The sequence below is a fragment of the Chiloscyllium punctatum genome, chromosome 20 (assembly GCF_047496795.1).
Source record: "Chiloscyllium punctatum isolate Juve2018m chromosome 20, sChiPun1.3, whole genome shotgun sequence".
Lineage (NCBI taxonomy): Eukaryota > Metazoa > Chordata > Chondrichthyes > Orectolobiformes > Hemiscylliidae > Chiloscyllium > Chiloscyllium punctatum.
This window is the reverse complement of record NC_092758.1, coordinates 91,225,309-91,244,423: the sequence shown is the minus strand read 5'-3', so window position 1 is coordinate 91,244,423 and position 19,115 is coordinate 91,225,309. Positions and strand designations below refer to the sequence as shown.

Below are 19,115 nucleotides of genomic sequence, written 5' to 3'. Positions count from 1 at the left end.
TCAAGTTTGATGACATTGATGTGCTGGAAATTTTGGCAAACATTAAGATTGATAAATCCCCAGGGCCAGACCAGATTTATCCTACATTGCTCTGGAAGCAAGAAAGGAGGTTGCTAAGCCACTGGTGAAGATCTTTGCTTCCTCACTCTCCACAGGAGTCATACGGGAGGATTGGAGGGAGGCAAATGTTGTTCCTCTTTTTTAAGAAGGGGAATAGGGAAACCCCTGGCAATTACAGACCAGTCAGTCCTATGTTGTGGTCAGCAAGGTTTTGGAAAGAATTCTGAGGAATAGGATTTATGACTATTTGGAAAAGCATAGAGTGATTAAAAGCAGTCAGCATGGCTTTGTGAGGGGCAGGTTATGCCTTACAGATCTTACTGAGTTCTTTGAGGAGGTGACAAGACAGGTCAACGAAGGTTGAGCAGTGGATGTGGTGTATACGGACTTCAGCAAGGCATTTGATAAGGTGCCCCATGGTAGGATCATTCATAAAGTCAGGAGGTAAGGGATACAGGGAGATTTGGCTGTGTGAATTCAGAATTGGTTGGCTGACAGAATGCAGAGAGTGGTTGTAGATGGTAAGTATTCTGCCTGGAGGTCAATGGTGCGTCTCAGGGCTCTGTTTTTGGGCCTCTGCTCTTTGTATTTTTTATAAATGACTTAGATAAGGAGGTTGAGGGGTGGGTTAGTAAATTTGCTGATGACACAAAGGTTGGAGGTGCCGCTGATAGTATCGAGGGCTGCAGCACGACATAGACAGGATGCAGAGCTGGGCTGAGAAATGGCAGACAGAGTTCAACCTGGGTAAATGCATTTTGGAAGGTCAAACATGAATGCTGAATAAAGGATTAAAGACAGGGTTCTTGGCAGTGTGGAGAAATGGAGGGATCTTGGTGTTCAAGTACATAGACCAAGTGGAAAGTTGCCACCCAAGTGGATAGGGTTGTTAAGAAAGCATATGGTATTTTGGCTTTCATTAACAGGGGGATTGAGTTTAAGAGTCACGAGGTTTTGCTGTAATTCTACAAGTCCCTGGTGAGACCACACTTGGAATATTGCGTCCAGTTCTGGTCGACTTACTATAGGAAAGATATGGAGGCTATGGAGAGGGTGCAAAGAAGGTTTACCAGGATGCTGCCATGACTGGAGGGCTTGCCTTACGAAGAGAGGATGACTAAGCTCGGACTTTTCTCTGAGGAGGAGGAAGAGAGGTGACCTGACTGAGGTATACAAGGTAATGAGAAGCTTGGACACAGTCAATTGCGAGAGACTTTTCCCCAGGGTAGGTTTGACTGGCATGAGGGGTCATCGTTTTAAGATATTAGGGGGAAGGTATAGAGGAGATGTCAGAGGTATGTTGTTTACGCAGAGAGTTGTGAATGCATGGAATGCAGCGTCAGCGGTGGTGGTTGAAGCAGAGTCATTAGTGACATTTAAGCGACTGCTGGATATGCACATGGACAGCAGTGAATTGAGGGGTGCGTAGGTTAGGTTATTTTATTTTAGATTAGGAATAATAGTCGCCACATCGTGGGCTGAAGGGCCTGTTCTGTGCTGTACTTTTCTATGTTCTAACTGTAGTGGGCAAAAAAAAAATGGAGTAGCCTAAAAAGATTTTTTAAAAATTCATTCATGGTACATGAACATCACGAGCTAGGTCAGCATTTCTTGCCTCCTTAGTTTCCCTTGAGAAAGAAGTGGTGAGATGCCTTCTTGAACGACTGCAGTCCACAAGCTGTAGAGAGAGACCAATGCCGGTAGGGAGTGAATTCTAGGATTTTGATCAGCGACAGTGAAGGAACAGGATATGTTACCAAGTCAGGATGGTGAGTAATTTGGAGGGGAACTTGCAGGTGGTGGTCACACACATCTGCTGCCCTGACTTTCTATATGGAAGTGGCTGTGGGTTTGAAATGTGCTGTCACAGAATCTAAGGCAAATTTCTGCAGTTTTTTCTTGTAGATAGTACTCACTGCTGCTACTGAGCATCAGTGACGGAGGGAGATGATTTTGTGGATTTGGTGCCAATGAAATGGGCTGCTTTGTCTGGGATAGTGTCAAGCGTCTTGAATGTTGTTGGAGCTATACTGATCTACACAAGTGTGGAGTATTCAATCACCCTCCTGACTTGTGCCTTGTGGATGGTGGACAGGCTTTGGGAAGTAAAGAGGTGAGTTATTCACAGCTGTATTCTTAGCATTTGACCTGCTTTTGTAGCCACTATTTATTGGGCAAGTCCATATAAATGAGTTTTTGGTCAATTGAAGGATGTTGATAGTGGGGGATGCGGTGATGGTAACACCATTGATTGTCATGGGGTAGTGGTCTTTTATTGGAGATGGTCATTGTCCGGCATTTGTGCAATATGAATATTATTTGCCATTTTTTTATTGTCCAGGTCTTGCTGCATTTGGACATGAGCTTAAAAATGTGTTGCTGGAAAAGCGCAGCAGGTCAGGCAGCATCAAAGGAACAGGAGAATCAACGTTTCGGGCATAAGCCCTTCTTCACTCCATGATCTACAGCATCTGCAGTCCTCACTTTCTCCTACTGCATTTGGACATGGACTGCTTTAGTGTCTGAGGAGTTGCAAATGTTCAACAGTTCCTCAGTACTACAGTACTGTCAAGGCCTGTAGCCTTTTCACTATCCAGTGCCTCCAACCATTTCTTGATATCACAGAGTGAATTGAATTGGCTGAAGACTGGATTCTGTGATGCTGGGACGACAGGAAGAGGCCGTGATGGATCTTCTCAGCGCTTCTGACTGAAAATTATTGCGTCCACTTCAGCCTTTTTTTTGCACTGAAGTGTCAGGCTCTTCCACCATTGAGGATGGGGATATCTGTGGAGCCTCCTCCACTGAGTTGCTTAATTGTCCACCATCATTCACAACTGGATGTAGCAGTACTGCTGAGCTTACATCTGATTTATTAGTTTTGGGACTGCTTAGCTCTTTCTACGATGAGGGGCTCTCCTGCTCCTCAAATGCTGCCTGACCTGCAGTGCTTTTCCAGCACTACACTTTTTGACTCTGATCTTCAGCATCCAGAGTTCTTTTTCTCTGTCCATCACATGATACCTATGCTTTTTGGCATGCAAGTAGTCCTGTTTAGTTGCTTCATCAGTTTGACAGTTCATTTTTAGCCATACCAGCTGCTGCTCCCAGAATGCCCTCCAGCACTCTCCATCGAACCAGGGTTAGTCTCATTGGATTGATGGGAATGGGAGAGTGGAGAATATACTGGGCCACAAGGCTGCAGATTATGCTGTAATATTTTTCTGTTGCTGTTGATGGCCCACAGTACCTTGGGATGCAGAGTCTTGTGTTGCTAAATGATGGTTTTAAATCTAGACTCCAGAACATTCACCAAGTTTTTGGATTAATTGTCTACTGACAATACCAATAAGTCATCGCCTTCCCATTGTAGAAGCACACACAGATAACATTGTATCAGTGGTGGAGGAAGTGAAGGTGCTTCAGGATTCCACTGCTGTCATGAAACATCATACTCCAGATCTCTGCTTTGTAGATGGACAGCTGTGTGGAGTCAGAATGCAAGTTGCTTGCTGCTGAATTTACAGCCTGCGATCAGTACTGCAAGACACCATAATGATGGAGCAGGTGCACTTCAGTTTCTGGCTAATGGTAACCATCATTAGCCTTGGGATGATACAAGAGACCAAGATGGAGCATTTACTTGACACTTCTAGCCTGGGATGGACATAAATGCCTCACAGCCTTGTCCACTGCACCAATTTGCTGGGCTTCCCATCATTGCTTATTGGGATTTTTGTGGAATTTCCTCTTCCAGGGTGAATCAGATCCTTATCCACTACTATTCATGACTGGATGTGGCAGGACTGCAGAACCTACATCCGTTCTATTGGTTGCGGTTTGAGGTATTTTAGGTGCTGGAGATGATTTTCTAGAATTCCAGGAGCAGCAATTACTGTTTCATATGCTGTTGCATTGTTTTGGAACTTTGGAAAAAAAAGTCAAAACAACAGCAGTTTTAAAAGGGAGAAGAGCAGACAAAGGAAGCACATGGTGAGGACAGTGCAGGAAAACTGGAGGTTGGCAAACGTGGTGCCACTGTTTAAAAAGGGTGGTAAAGACAAGCCAGGGAACTATAGACCAGTGAGCCTGACCTCGGTGGTGGGCAAGTTGTTGGAGGGAATCCTGAGGGATAGGATGTACATGTATTTGGAAAGGCAAGGACTGATTAGGGATAGTCAACATGGCTTTGTGTGTGGGAAATCATGTCTCACAAACTTGATTGAGTTTTTTTGAAGTAACAAAGAAGATTGATGAGGGCAGAGCAGTAGATGTGATCTATATGGACTTCAGTAAGGCGTTTGACAAGGTTCCCCATGGGAGACCGATTAGTAAGGTTAGATCTCATGGAATACAGGGAGAACTAGCCACTGGATACTGAACTGGCTCAAAGGTAGAAGACAGAGGGTGGTGGTGGAGGGTTGTTTTTCAGATTGGTGACCAGTGGAGAACCACAAGGATCGGTGCTGGGCCCTCTATGTTTTGTCATTCACGTAAATGATTTGGATGCGAGCATAAGAGGTACAGTTAGTAAATTTGCAGATTACACCAAAATTGGAGGTGCCGTGGACAGCGAAGACGGTTACCTCAGATTACAACAGGATTTGGACCAGATGGGCCAATGGGCTGAGAAGTGACAGATGGAGTTTAATTCAGATAAATGCAAGGTGCTGCATTTTGGGAAAGCAAATCTTGACAGAACTTATACACTTAATGGTAAGGTCCTAGGGAGTATTGCTGAACAAAGAGACCATGGGGTGCAGGTTCATAGTTCCTTGAAAGTGGAGTCGCAGGTAGATAAGATAGTGAGGCATTGTTTGGTATGCTTTCCTTTATTGGTAAGAGTACTGAGTACAGGAGTTGGGAGGTCATGTTGCTGCTGTACAGGACATTGGTTAGGCCACTGTTGGAATATTGCGTGCAATTCTGGCCTCCTTCCTACTGGAAAGATGTTGTGAAACTTGAAAGGGTTCAGAAAAGATTTACAAGGATGTTGTCAGGGTTGGAGGATTTGAGCTATAGGGAGAGGCTGAACAGGCTGGGGCTGTTTTCCCTGGAGCGTCGGAGGCTGAGGGGTGACCTTATAGAGGTTTACAAAATTATGAGGGGCATGGATAGGGTAAATAGGTTAAGTCTTTTTCCTGGGGTCGGGGAGTCCAGAACTAGAGGGCATAGGTTTAGGGTGAGAGGGGAAAGATATGAGAGAGACCTAAGGGGCAACTTTTTCATGCAGAGGGTGGTACGTGTATGGAATGAGCTGCCAGAAGATGTGGTGGAAGCTGGTACAATTGCAACATTTAAGAGGCATTTGGATGGGTATATGAATAGGAAGGGTTTGGAGGGATATGGGTCAGGTGCTGGCAGGTGGGACTAGATTGGGTTGGGATATCTGGTCAGCGTGGAGGGGTTGGACCACAGGGTCATTTTCCATGCTGTACATCTCTATGACTCTACCTGCGACTCCACTTTCAAGGAGCTATGAACCTGCACTCCAAGGTCTCTTTGTTTAGCAACACTCCCTAGGACCTTACCATTAAGTGTATAAGTCCCTGCTAAGATTTGCTTTTCCAAAATACAGCACCTCACATTTATCTGAATTAAACTCCACCTGCCACATCTGAGCCCATTGGCCCATCTAGTCCAGATCCTGTTGTAATCGGAGGTAACCTTCTTTGCTGTCCACTGCACCTCCAATTTGGGTGTCATCTGCAAACTTACTAACTGTAGCTCTTATGCTCACATCCAAATCATTTATGTAAATAACAAAAAGTAGAGGACCCAGCACCGATCCTTGTGGCACTCCACTGCTCACAGGCCTCCAGTCTGAAAAAGCACCCCCCACCACCACCGTCTTCTACCTTTGAGCCAGTTCTGTAGCCAAATGGTGAGGTCTCCTTGTATTCCGTGAGAACTAACCTTGCTAACGAGTCTCCAATGGGGAACCTTTTAAATAATTTTTAGTGATCCATTTTAATGGGAAGAAATTTAAAAGAAAAACCTAGTATACATAAACAAGTATCTGAAGTTGGTAGAACAAGATAAGAAGGCTGTCAAAAAAGCATGCGGCATCCACAGCTTTATGGAAGCATGGAGTACAAAAGCAAGGAAGTTATGCTGAACCTTTATAACTGATTAGTACCCATCTAGAGTATATTTTCAATTCTGGATCGGTGCATGCAACAGATCAACACATGCAAGATGGTCAAACAGCCTCCTCCTTTTCCCTATCACTTATGATTGATAGAAACTTACAGTAGAATCCTTTTTTATTATTTTGGCAACTGGTTCACCATCTTGATGGAGCTCCTCATAGCGACGTACTTTATTAGCATGCTTCTTGCTCTGTGGATTATAGTAGAAGACAGTGATTGACATCTAGAGATCAATGAATACCTGAAACTCTGAACTTTTAATACATGATATGAATAATGATTGATGGAAAACAACCTTCATAGCCATGGTATAAGTTTAAAATGCTACATGTTCAGTGCAAAAGTCATGAGTCAGTCTTCATGATACAAAATGATATGCACTGTAGTGAAATGGCTGCATCTTTTTGCCAATTCAAGCAAAAGGATCTTATACCTTCCTGTACATTAATTCTAACGTTAGAAAGTTTTAGCTTCTTAAAAATTTGTTATAACCCATTGGTAGAATACATTGATACATTCATATTAAACTTCAATTTTGCAGCCCAGAATCTCTACACAAAGTTTCAGCATTTACCTAAATCATTCTGACACACAATATTTTTATTTTAAAAGGGCTGAATCAACTCAACCAATTCTTCTCATAACTGGCTAGAGAAGCAAAGATGGAAGAGGAGGAAGAAGCAGGAATGGGTCAGTACAGATCACAGATAGAATTGAGATGTTCACAGTTCTGGATGCCTCTGTACTATACCAGGAGAACAAACCAAGAAGGAGCTGCCTGTTGTTTTTATTTATAAAAAACAGATTTTGCACCTGGGATTCATGCTCAGCACGCATTAATCGTTCCAGATTCTCAAACAGCCAAACTCATGGTGACATAGGGTTTGCCATGTTATTACCTGGTAATGTGCTAGTCTCTGGGACTCTGATATCAGCACAGCGTTACACACTTTGCAGTGAGTGTCCGTGAAGAGCTCACTATTTCCTTCGATGATCTTTTGTACTGTGAAAGAAGACCAAAAGAACAAAAGCGAAAGAGTAGAGATTCTGATGTTCTGCAGTAATTGTCTCCTTCACATAAATCCATTAATTTCACTGGTGTGCACATTCACCTTTAGAAACAACAAACCTTTGCTAATTACCTATATTCTGTAGTAAAATACTAAATACCCTCGCAACTTCACAAACTTTCTGTTTGAAGTAAACTCCTATCTGTGAGACACCTTGTATTGTGATGCTACGACCAACATTACCCTTTTATAACAGTAGGATGACAACATGAGGACAAGATACATTTTGAGGCAGTCTGACTCATGCTCATTTTCAAAATGAAGACGCTAAAGAAATAACTTGTTCTAATTAAGAGTCACTCAATGGAAAGTTAACTCTGCTTTTTCTCCAAAGATGCAATACCTGTTGAGTTTCTCCAACAATTTCTGAATCTGTATCACTACCTCAGCTGACAAAATAAATCTTTGAAGTCCAAAATTGCTCCAATATTAGAAGCTTAACTCTGCTTAAAGAGTCAATATTTCTTCCAATATTTGAAAGACACTGACTTGTTGCTAAATACTGCCAAATATGAAACAGACTGCAACTAAACATTTATAGTATTTGGGTGCTAAAACCCTGGATTATTTTTAAGGCTTCTGGCTTCCAGTCAAGGAAGATGGGTTAAGGTTTGAAGCCTTCAGGTGAATAGTTTTGCTTCATTCCATTGCTTAGGATAGCCAATAAAATATAGTTGTCAAACAGAACTCTGGAAAAGTCCAAATCTTCCTATATGATGTAAATGAAGTAATCCAGTAGTGGCCCTAACACTGCATGTGAAATCACAGCAAATTTACCGGTGTAAAAAAATTGCAAATAATTTCAAAACATCAAACTACAGAAAAATATAATCAGAACAGCACAATATGACACATATAAAACACTTATTATTGAATATTAAATATTATGGAAGAATTCCACAATCAAGCCAAGCACTATGTCAGATCTTTAAAAAAAGAAGAAAAATTGGTCATAATTTCCATGAAGAGTTCTGTAGAGTCAGCCTGAAGATGGAAAGATTCAACTATAGTAGATAGCAAAGAGAGTTGGACAAAGTAGGTTTCAGGAAGTGGAAGTGAAACTCAAGGTTTTAGCAAGAAAAATTAAGAGTGGGTTGCGAAGGCAACTTCAACTGTGAGACCTGGATAGTAGGAGAAAATAGAGTAAGATTATGCCTTACACTGGAGAGGGGTGAGTCAAATTAAACTCTGTTCAGTGATGTAAGAAAGTGTCTTACATCCTAGTTCTACATAGATTAAAATTTGAATTAGAGCAGCAATTAATGGCTTTACAGAAAATTATAAGTATGTGACATTTTAACACCAAAATGCCATGGATGTTTTCTTATGAAGTCCAATCTACATGCCAGATGCATATCTTTTAAAATTAATTAGTGAGAAACAATTTCTCCAGAGTAGAACCATGCCAATGACTGAAAGAAGATTTTCGCAATTTATTGTTTACATTTTCTGCTCATCTCATGAAATAGATGACATTGTGCATTTCAGAACCAGGATGTCTATTCAACACCTTCTGGAGATCCCTGCTAGAAAGTGCATGCGCAGGTCACTTGGGGAACATGATTAGAGTCAAAGAATCCCTACAGTGCAGTGACCATTCAGTCCATCGAATATATACCAACCCTCCAAAGAGCATTCCACCCAGATCCTACCCCTAAACCCATAATCCCACATTAACCATGGCTAATCCGCCTACCCTATACGTCCCCAGACTGTATGGAAAATTTAGTATGGCCAATCCATCTAATCTGCACATCTGTGGACTATGGAGGAAACCAGAGCACCTGCCAGAAAAAAGGAGACACAGGGAGAACTTGCAAACTCCACACATTAGTCACCCAAAGCTGGAATCAAACCTGGGTCCCTGGTACTGTGAGGCAGCAGTGCTAACCACTGAGCCACTTTGCCCTGTAATGCTTTAATCAGTTGAATAACCTCTCAGTGCTCACTCTCTGGTTTTGATCTGATAAGCAGGCCATTGAACCATCAATCTGGCTCTGTCATTCAATAAGACCAGGCCTGATCTAATTGTTGCCTTAACTTCACTTACCTACCTGCCACTCTGAAAACTTGATTTCCTCGTGAATCAGTAATGCCCAAATCAGCCTTAAATACATTCATGGACACTACTTCCACTAACCTTAGCTGGAGAGAATTCCAAAGGCTAATGACCCTCAGAAAAGCATTTCCTCCCTGTTTGTTTTCAGTGGGAAACCCCTTAATCTCAAACTTGATTTAGATTCCTCCAGGAGTGCAATCTTCCTCTCAGTATCTGTCTAGTCAAGCTCCTTCAGAACCTGATATTTCAATATGATCACCTCTCATTTTTTTCTAAACTCCAATGAGTCAATCTCTCCACATAAACCAATCCCTTCATCAAGAGTCAGCCCAACGAAATTTCTCTATACTGTTTCTGGTGTATGTATGTCCCTCTTTAGGTAATTCCTCTAGGTATGGTCTCACCAATACCCTGCACAGTTGTCACAAGGCTTCCCCACTTTTATAATTCATCTCTATTACAGTAAAGGCCAACAGTCCATTTGCCTTCTCAATAATTTTCTGTACATGAACCACAAAAGGTTAGAATGCATAAGAACACCCGGATCCCTCTACTGAAGCATTCTGCATTCTCTCTAATAGACAAACCTTTTCTGACCTGAGTCAGACAAATATTGGCCTCTTGCCTTTCTAGAGATTTCTGGCTAGGCTTCTGAGGCAACTGCTTTTATAAAAGAAGCGGTTCAGTACACCAGTCAGGTAGTGAGAATGTGGATTGTCACAGAAACCATTCATCCTTTTTACAGCAATAGCAAGCTTTGAGAAGATTTGTAGCTCAGGTTGAGGTTCTGGATATAGGTTTGCTCACTGAGCTGGAAGGTTCATTTCCAGACGTTTCATCACCCCACTAGGTAACACCCTCAGGCAAAGCATTGCTGCTAAGTCTGCTTTCTATTTATATGTTTGTGTTTCTTTGGGTTGGTGATGTCATTTCCCAGGGTGAAGTCACTTCCTGCCCTTTTTCTCAGGGGGTGGTAGATGGCATCTAACCCGACGTGTTTGTTGGTTGAGTTCCAGTTGGAATGCCATACTTCTAGGAATTCTCATGCATGTCTTTGTTTGGTTTTTCCTAGGATGGATATGTTGTCCCAGTCGAAGTGGTGTCCTTCCACATCCGTATATAAGGATACTAGTGAGAGAGGATCATGTCTTTTTGTGGCTAGTTGGTGTTCTCGTATCCTGGTGGCTAGTTTGCTGCCTGTTTGTTCAATGTAGTGTTTGTTACAAACCCACCAACACTAAAACAGCAGCTAATGAACTTGAAAAAACCTATACAGGCAACAAGCGAAACTAATGTCATTTACAAAATACAGTGCAAGGACTGTAACAAACACTACATTGCATGTAAACCTTACATACAGCATCAAAACAATCCAAAAAATCCCCAGCTCTGATGTAAGAATAAAAAATACTAATATAATTGTTTCCCATATCAGACAAGTTAAAATTTGCTCTAAATTTGGGCTAACTATAAAACTGAGACCCCCCCCACCCCCCCAATTTCAATTCACTGTTTGATCCCATTCACTCACATTTGAACACTAAACATATAAATAGACAGCAGGACTTATCAGCAGTGTTTCGTCAGAGGCTCACTGAAGTTTTTACAGCATTAGCTGCTGTGTTTCACAATTAACGCCTGCAATGACAGCTACTAAGAGAATGTAAGGCAAGTGAAGGAGTACAGTGGCAAATGGTGGGTGCGTACACGAGGCGAGTAAGTGGGTAAGGTGTTAGGGGAAATGGTGTTCAGATGTGAGTCAAACAGTGAATTGAAATTGGTGGGGGGGGGGGGGGGGGTCTCAGTTTTATAGTTAGCCCAAATTTAGAGCAAATTTTAACTTATCTGACATGTCATGGGTAATAATTATATTAGTATTTTTTGTTCCTACATCAGAGCTGGGGATTTTTTGGATTGTTTTGATGCTTGGCAATTGTCTATTTAAACTTCCAGGCAATTACCAAATAGTCAGTGCGTTGGGACTTCCAAGATTCTGGTTTTATCTTCTTCTTTTCCACCTGGGATAACCTCACATCTTCCCACATTATAGTCCATCTGCCAAATTCTGGCCCAGCACTTAACTTATTTGTATTTCTCTTCAGACTCATTGCACCCTCCTCACAATTTGCTATCCTTTTTCCTGTTGTCAGCAAATTTCACAATACTGTCAGTACATTCATCCAAATCATTAATTGATCATAAATATTTCAGGCTTCAGAGCAATTCCCAGTGGATTGCAAACATGAAATTTGTTATGGACCAGATGAAACCCCCTCAAAATATATCAAGGAGATAGCCTAAACTCGAACTTTTATTTTATTTGAAGGTAAGTGAAACTTGAAAGGGTTCAGAAAAGATTTGCAGGGAAGTTGCCAGAGTTGGAGGGTTTGAGCTATAGGGAGAGGGTGAATAGGCTGGGGCCACTTTTCCTGGAGCATCGAAGGCAGAGAGGTGACCTTAAAGAGGTTTATAAAATCATGGAGAATATAGATTGGGAAAATACCTTGTCTATTTATCCTGAGATGGGGGGAGTCCAGAACTAGAGGTTATAGGTTTAAGGTGACAGGGGCAAGATTTAAAAGGGACCTATAAGGGGTAACTTTTTCATGCAAAGTGTGGTGCATGTATAGAATGAGCTATCACAGGAATTGGAGGAGGCTAGTACAATTGCAACATTTAAAATTCATTTGGATGGCTATATGAATCGGAAGGGTTTCGAGGGATATGGGCTAAATGCTGGCAAATGGAACTAGATTTATTTAGGATATCTGATCAGTATGGACGAGTTGGATCGAAGAGTCATAGATATATACAACGCAAAAACAGACTCTAAGTGTAAGATGCTGTGTTCCAGATGTAACTCAATTGGTCAATTACTAGGCTTTAAGCAAAACACATTTTATTCTTACAATACAGTTAAAATACAAAAGAAAAAGATGAAGTTGCAAAAATTTGATCACAATGTTATACCACAGTCAATCAATCGCATTAGAATCTGATGCATCTTAAGCTGATCAGAAGATTTTGTTTTCCCTAATAAAAAGCTCGGTACAAATATTAACATCAACAACAGACCTCATCACCCACCTAATTATTTGGACCTAAGAAGCAAAATTTTCTATGTATATTTATCCACAGCACATGAGTGAGTTAATCTAACAAGCAAAATAGACAATTTGCAATGAGAAAGCAAGTTTGGTAGCACCTGTGGACAGAAAGACAGGATTAAAGTTTGAGGGCTATGGCCTTTCATCAGGACTGAATGTTACAGATTAAATAATAAAAAAGTACTTAATCAAGGCAAGAAAGGATACAGTTGAGAAAGAGCTAGTTTAGAAAGAGCTACTGAAAAAGCAGGATAGAGGGCAGAAGTATAATGGAAGAATTAAAAAGGTCAGAATAATTATAATTTATATCAGAATCACAATGACTACTCGTTGTTTAAATAAATGTGAATAATGATTATGATCTTAAATTGTTAACGTTTTCAGATTAGAGCATGTTTAGGAATCACAACCAATTCAGCTCCTGTGTAGCCCTGAAAACACACTCCCGAGTCACTAAAAATTGTAATTTCTAAAGTAACATTTGCCCATCATTTACAATATTTCGACAATTACCGATCAGTTCAAAAAGACTTCTTTGAAGCCTCAATCCACAGGCTATTGATCCCCTCAACTACAAAAGTGTTATAATCGACCTGTTCCACACAAAACAAATCAACCCTCGATCCAACATCATTGCGCATCATCTCTAATATTCAATGTCTCCCCAAAGTTTTTGAATGTCCCAAATCATTCTCTAATTCAATATTTGAATTCCAGGTTGTTTTTCGACCATGCCAAAATAATGAAACTCCTTATCAGTGACATCAAATGTGAGTAACAAAGATAAATTATTCTTAATCATCCCTCATCATCTATAAATCTTCCCAAACCACCACCACTGAATAAAGATACTCCACTGTCATCTAGGTGAATGGGATTGCATTCAATAATCCATCTTTTCTGGTGCATGGACCTCTGAGGTCCGAAATGGAAAGTCAATGGGCCTTATTCTTCCATTGTCTCAACATTCCCTACTAGTGCTTTGCCAATTCTGATCTCTTGACCAGGTCCAATTTTACTTATTCACCACTGGTAGCCATTGCTTCAGCTGCTAAGTCTCAAATGCTTTGCAATTTTTAAAATATATTCATTCATTTATTTATTGCCAATCCTGAATTGCCTAGAGTGTAGCTCAGTCAACCACATTGCTATGGGTCAGGAGTCTCATCTAGGCCAGACCAGATAAAGATGGCAGATTTCCTTCCCTAAAAGGACATTAGTGAATCATATCAGTTTTTAAAACAATTGACAGTGATTACATGGTTGCTGTTAGGCTGGCTTTTTTGTTTCAGATTTTTTTAGAAATGAATGTCAAATTTTAGTTTTTGCCAAGATGGGATTTAAACACTTGTGCATACAGCACCAGCCTCGGGTTTATGCCACCACCTCCCCTTCTAAACATCCACAGCTCTTTTTTCTCCTTTAATGTCCTACCTCTGAATACTTTTATGTACCCTAAGATCTCAAGGATTGACGGACACTTTGATTCACATTTTCTTGTGAAGGACGTTGGCACTTTTTTTGCTACGTTAAAATATATATGGAAGTTGTCACTCTTGAGGGAGGGCACCCAGCAGGCAGAAGCAAATAATATGCCAAGCATTCCAAAAAGAGCATTTGGGTTACCAATATGACCAGTTACTAAATATTTCTCATCAGTGCACAAGTGACATTCTAAGCTTCCAGTCAGTTAACATTTTAATATTCCCTCCCCTGGCCTCCTACATTGTTCGAATGAAATTCTAATGAAGCACTTCTTTTGACCAGGCACTTCAAAACTTTCAGGACTCAATATTTATATCAGTAATTTAAAATCATAATCTCTGCTCTGATGTTTCAGATTAAAGGTCTATTGCTGTCATTTACACCTCCTAGCCAACTTTGCTCATTTGTTCCATAACTACCCTACTTTGCCTAATAACATAATCTAACCATTTTGGCATTTAATGAAGTCTATCTTGCATCCTGTCATAAACCTTACCTTTTGTTCTTTCCTCCTCTTCTCTCTCACCTTTCTTCCCTGAAAAGAAAAACAATAAACTACAACTATTGGAAATGGAAAGAGAATGCTGAAACTGACATTTACTCAGTTTATTGGGGGGGGGGGGGGTGGGGGGGGATGCGCAGATCCAACGCCTGTCGTTTCATTGTCCTCCCTTTCAACTATCTGACACCACGAAAACTCCCTCCAGGTAAAATTATACTTCATTCAGTATACTCCAGTACTCACAATGTCAACTCCTCTACATTGAGGGTACCAAATGCATAATGAATTGCTGTTAGGTGGAAACATCTTTGCTCAGTCAACAAGCATGACCTTGAACTTCCTGATGCTCATCACTTCAATTTCCACCTTGTCCTTCACCTTTTAATGCTGTAATAAAAAAAAAATCAATGCCAACTGGAGGAACCTCACTTTGGACCTTTCCGTAGTCTTAGTAGTAATGAAGAGTCATCGACCTGAAACACGAACTTTTAACTGCTCTCCAGTGACCAACTGACCTGCTAAGTATTGCCAGCAGAACAAATAACTGCAGATGCTGGAATCGGTATTTCCATCACTTTTATTTTTGTCCTTGCAAATGCTGGAAACACTCAGTAGTTCAGACATCCTGTGTGCAGAGAGGAATAAATCTCAACAGCTCAGGTCTATGTGGAATAGGTTCTGACTGACGAAAGGCCATCAACCTGAAACAGTAAAACTAATTCAGAGCACAGACACTGCCTGACCTGCGTGGGAGCACATTATTTTTGTTTGTTTTACACACCCGGCAGTGGACTGCAAGATGCAAACTTGTTCCCTGGACCCAGTGAAAGGTTACTGACCCCAAATGTTAGCTGCATGGGGCCCACATAGGTTGCTGAAGCAACAGCGGTTCTGTGCATGTCTGTGTGGTGTGTGTTTTGATTTTCTTTATATAAATGGAGGAAGATTGTTTGATTCACAGCCCCGGGGAGGGGGGAGGGTGGGGGGGGGAGGGGGGAGGGTGGGGGGGGGAGGGGGGGGGGGGGAGGCGGGGGGGGGTGGGGGGGGGGGAGGCGGGGGGGGGTGGGGGGGGGGAGGCGGGGGGGGGGTGGGGGGTTGGGAGTGGGGGGGGAGGGAGTGGGGGGGGAAGGGAGTGGGGGGGAAGGGAGTGGGGGGGGGGGAGGGAGTGGGGGGGGAAGGGAGTGGGGGGGGGAAGGGAGTGGGGGGGGGAAGGGAGTGGGGGGGGGAAGGGAGTGGGGGGGGAGCGAGTGGGGGGGGGGAGCGAGTGGGGGGGGGGAGCGAGTGGGGGGGGGGAGCGAGTGGGGGGGGGAGCGAGTGGGGGGGGGAGCGAGTGGGGGGGGAGCGAGTGGGGGGGGGAGCGAGTGGGGGGGGGAGCGAGTGGGGGGGGGGAGCGAGTGGGGGGGGGAGCGAGTGGGGGGGGGAGCGAGTGGGGGGGGGAGCGAGTGGGGGGGGGAGCGAGTGGGGGGGGGAGCGAGTGGGGGGGGGGAGCGAGTGGGGGGGGAGCGAGTGGGGGGGGGAGCGAGTGGGGGGGGGAGCGAGTGGGGGGGGGAGCGAGTGGGGGGGGGAGCGAGTGGGGGGGGGAGCGAGTGGGGGGGGAGCGAGTGGGGGGGGAGCGAGTGGGGGGGGAGCGAGTGGGGGGGGGAGCGAGTGGGGGGGGGGGAGGGAGTGGGGGGGGGAGGGAGTGGGGGGGGGGAGGGAGTGGGGGGGGGAGGGAGTGGGGGGGGGGGAGGGAGGGGAGGGGGAGGGAGTGGGGGGGGGGAGGGAGTGGGGGGGGGGGGGGAGGGAGTGGGGGGGGGAGGGAGTGGGGGGGGGGGAAGGGGGTGGGGGGGAAGGGAGTGGGGGGGGAAGGGAGTGGGGGGGGAAGGGAGTGGGGGGGGGGGAAGGGAGTGGGGGGGGAAGGGAGTGGGGGGGGAAGGGAGTGGGGGGGGAAGGGAGTGGGGGGGGAAGGGAGTGGGGGGGGAAGGGAGTGGGGGGGGAAGGGAGTGGGGGGGGAAGGGAGTGGGGGGGGAAGGGAGTGGGGGGGAAGGGAGTGGGGGGGGGGAGGGAGTGGGGGGGGGAGGGAGTGGGGGGGGGGGAGGGAGGGGAGGGGGAGGGAGTGGGGGGGGGGGAGGGAGTGGGGGGGGGGGGAGGGAGTGGGGGGGGGGAGGGAGTGGGGGGGGGGGAAAGTGGTTGGGGGGGAAGGGAGTGGGGGGGGAAGGGAGTGGGGGGGGAAGGGAGTGGGGGGGAAGGGAGTGGGGGGGGGAAGGGAGTGGGGGGGGAAGGGAGTGGGGGGGGAAGGGAGTGGGGGGGGAAGGGAGTGGGGGGGGAAGGGAGTGGGGGGGGAAGGGAGTGGGGGGGGAAGGGAGTGGGGGGGGAAGGGAGTGGGGGGGGAAGGGAGTGGGGGGGGAAGGGAGTGGGGGGGGAAGGGAGTGGGGGGGGAAGGGAGTGGGGGGGGAGGGAGTGGGGGGGGAGGGAGTGGGGGGGGGGAGGGAGTGGGGGGGGGAGGGAGTGGGGGGGGGAGGGAGTGGGGGGGGGAGGGAGTGGGGGGGGGAGGGAGTGGGGGGGGGGGGAAGGGAGTGGGGGGGAAGGGAGTGGGGGGGGGAAGGGAGTGGGGGGGGGGAGGGAGTGGGGGGGAAGGGAGTGGGGGGGTGGGGGGGGAAGGGGTGGGGGGGAAGGGGGTGGGGGGGAAGGGGAGTGGGGGGGGGAAGGGAGTGGGGGGAGTGGGGGGGAAGGGAGTGGGGGAGGTGGGGGGGGGAAGGGAGTGGGGAGGTGGGGGGGGAAGGGAGTGGGGGGGGGAACTGAGTGGGGGGGTGGGGGGAAGGGAGTGGGGGGGGTGGGGGGGAAGGGAGTGGGGGGGTGGGGGGGGAAGGGGGTGGGGGGGGGGGGGGGGGGAGTGGGGGTGGGGGGGGTGGGGGGGGGGGGGGGTGGGGGGGGTGGGAGTGGGGGGGGGGGGGGGAGGGGTGGGGGGGGGGAGGGAGTGGGGGGGGGGGGGTGGGGGGGGGGGGGTGGGGGGGGAGGGAGTGGGGGGGGGGGGGGGTGGGTGGGGGGGGGGTGGGGTGGGGGGGGGTGGGGAGGGAGTGGGGGGGGTGGGGGGGGGGAGTGGGGGGGGTGGGGGGGGGAGTGGGGGGGGGTGGGGGGGGGGGGGGTGTGGGGGGGGGGGGGGGGAGTGGGGGGGGGGGGGGGGGGGGGGGTGGGGGGGGGGTGGGGGGGGGGTGGGGGGGGGGTGGGGGGGGGGGGGGGGGGGGGTGGGGGGGGGGGGGGGGTGGGGGGGGGGGGGGAGGTGGGGGGGGGTGGGGGGGGAGGGAGTGGGGGGGGTGGGGGGGGGAGGGAGTGGGGGGGGGTGGGGGGGGAGGGAGTGGGGGGGGGTGGGGGGGGGAAGGGAGTGGGGGGGGGGGGAGGGAGTGGGGGGGTGGGGGGGGAGGGAGTGGGGGTGGGTGGGGGGGGGTGGGGGGGGGAGTGGGGGGGTGGGGGGGGGGGGTGGGGGGGGGGGGTGGGGGGGAGGGAGTGGGGGGAGGTGGGGGGGAGTGGGGTGGAGGGGAGTGGGGGGGGGGAGGGGGGTGGAGGGGAGTGGGGGGTGGAGGGGGGGGTGGAGGCTCTGCGCGGGGAACGAGGTTTCACACATTTGCGCCAGTCAGGTGCTGATGCGCCAAACTCTCGATCCTGGTGACGGAGAGCCGGGTCCGGAGGGTGGGGAAATCAACCTTCCCTGTTTAACTCTCCCGCTTCACCCCCCCCCTCCCTCCTCCTCCTCCTCCTCCTCCTCCTTCCATTAACCGAATGCGTGTAGACCCTTCCCCCTCCCCGCACGGCCGTCATTACTGGGCGGCGCTTACCAGCCCCGTTGCCCGTGGAGCTGTCCCCGCCGGCCCCGGCTGGTTTGAAGCTTTCGATCAGCTGAGGGATCGGTCTCTCCGCCGCCATTGCTGCCGTGCTCCGAGGATATTTTTTCCCCCAAACCCTCCCCCCCCCACCCCCGGGCCTGCTCCTCCTCCTCCCCCACCCCAAATCCACACACACGCACGCGTGCAGGGACACCGAACCAGCCCCGGAGATCTCGCGTCAACACGGGCCGAGCCACGCGAGATCTCGCCTGCCGCTTCCAGAAAGTTCGTGGCCGCGACGTCAGCGGCGGCTTTGTCAGGGCAACGGGCGCGCGGTGGGGAGTTGTCCAGGTGTTGGATCGTCAGACATCACGTGATCCTCCTTCTCTCACAGCGTTCATCAGGCTGTGGTAGTGCAGTGGTACTGTCCCTCTCTCTGAGACAGGAGACAACCCTGCTCCCTTTGCAATTGATACCCCTCAAAATATAAGCAAGATAATCTAGACCCAAGCATTTTTTTCTTGTTTTAAAGGTAAGTGCGTTCCTTGTTCAACTCCGAAGCAAAACACTATAATTTATTCAGTTTTTAACTATAGTGTAGGAATAAAGTTTATACACTCTACTTATACACTGTAGTCAAAATACAACAAAAGGAGGAAAGAATGGGACAACTGCATTGGAAAACTTAACAGAATAGTAGATTACATAACCATTAAATAGTAACTTATGGTATAGTAATGTCCCATAATGGAGTTGAATTTATTGTCCCATGTAGCAAGGCACAGTTAAAAGCTCTGTCTTGTGAGCAATACAGGCAGATCACAGAGTTAAGTAGCAAAGATAGTAAATAATAGGTAAACAGCAGCAAAAACAAAAACAC

The 19,115-nt window shown here is 47.2% G+C and overlaps 1 protein-coding gene across 4 annotated transcripts in view; it reads right to left on the bottom strand.

The window, feature by feature from the left end:
* The window catches only part of LOC140492273 (zinc finger protein 346-like), a 52,560-nt gene extending 34,163 nt beyond the window's left edge, over positions 1-18,397 (bottom strand). For 2 of the 4 annotated variants that reach the window (XM_072591217.1, XM_072591220.1), the window contains exons 1-4: positions 14,951-15,074; positions 14,430-14,468; positions 7,112-7,215; positions 6,313-6,402 (exon numbers count right to left, since the gene is read on the bottom strand). In XM_072591217.1, coding sequence (XP_072447318.1) covers positions 6,313-6,402; positions 7,112-7,215; positions 14,430-14,468; positions 14,951-15,059 — 342 coding nt within the window. In that variant the 5' untranslated portion in view covers positions 15,060-15,074. Of the gene's footprint in view, positions 1-6,312; positions 6,403-7,111; positions 7,216-14,429; positions 14,469-14,950; positions 15,075-18,247 lie in introns of those variants that run through there. The other 2 variants (XM_072591218.1, XM_072591219.1) reach the window with 2 other exon arrangements.
* Between the last annotated feature and the right edge of the window lie 718 nt (positions 18,398-19,115).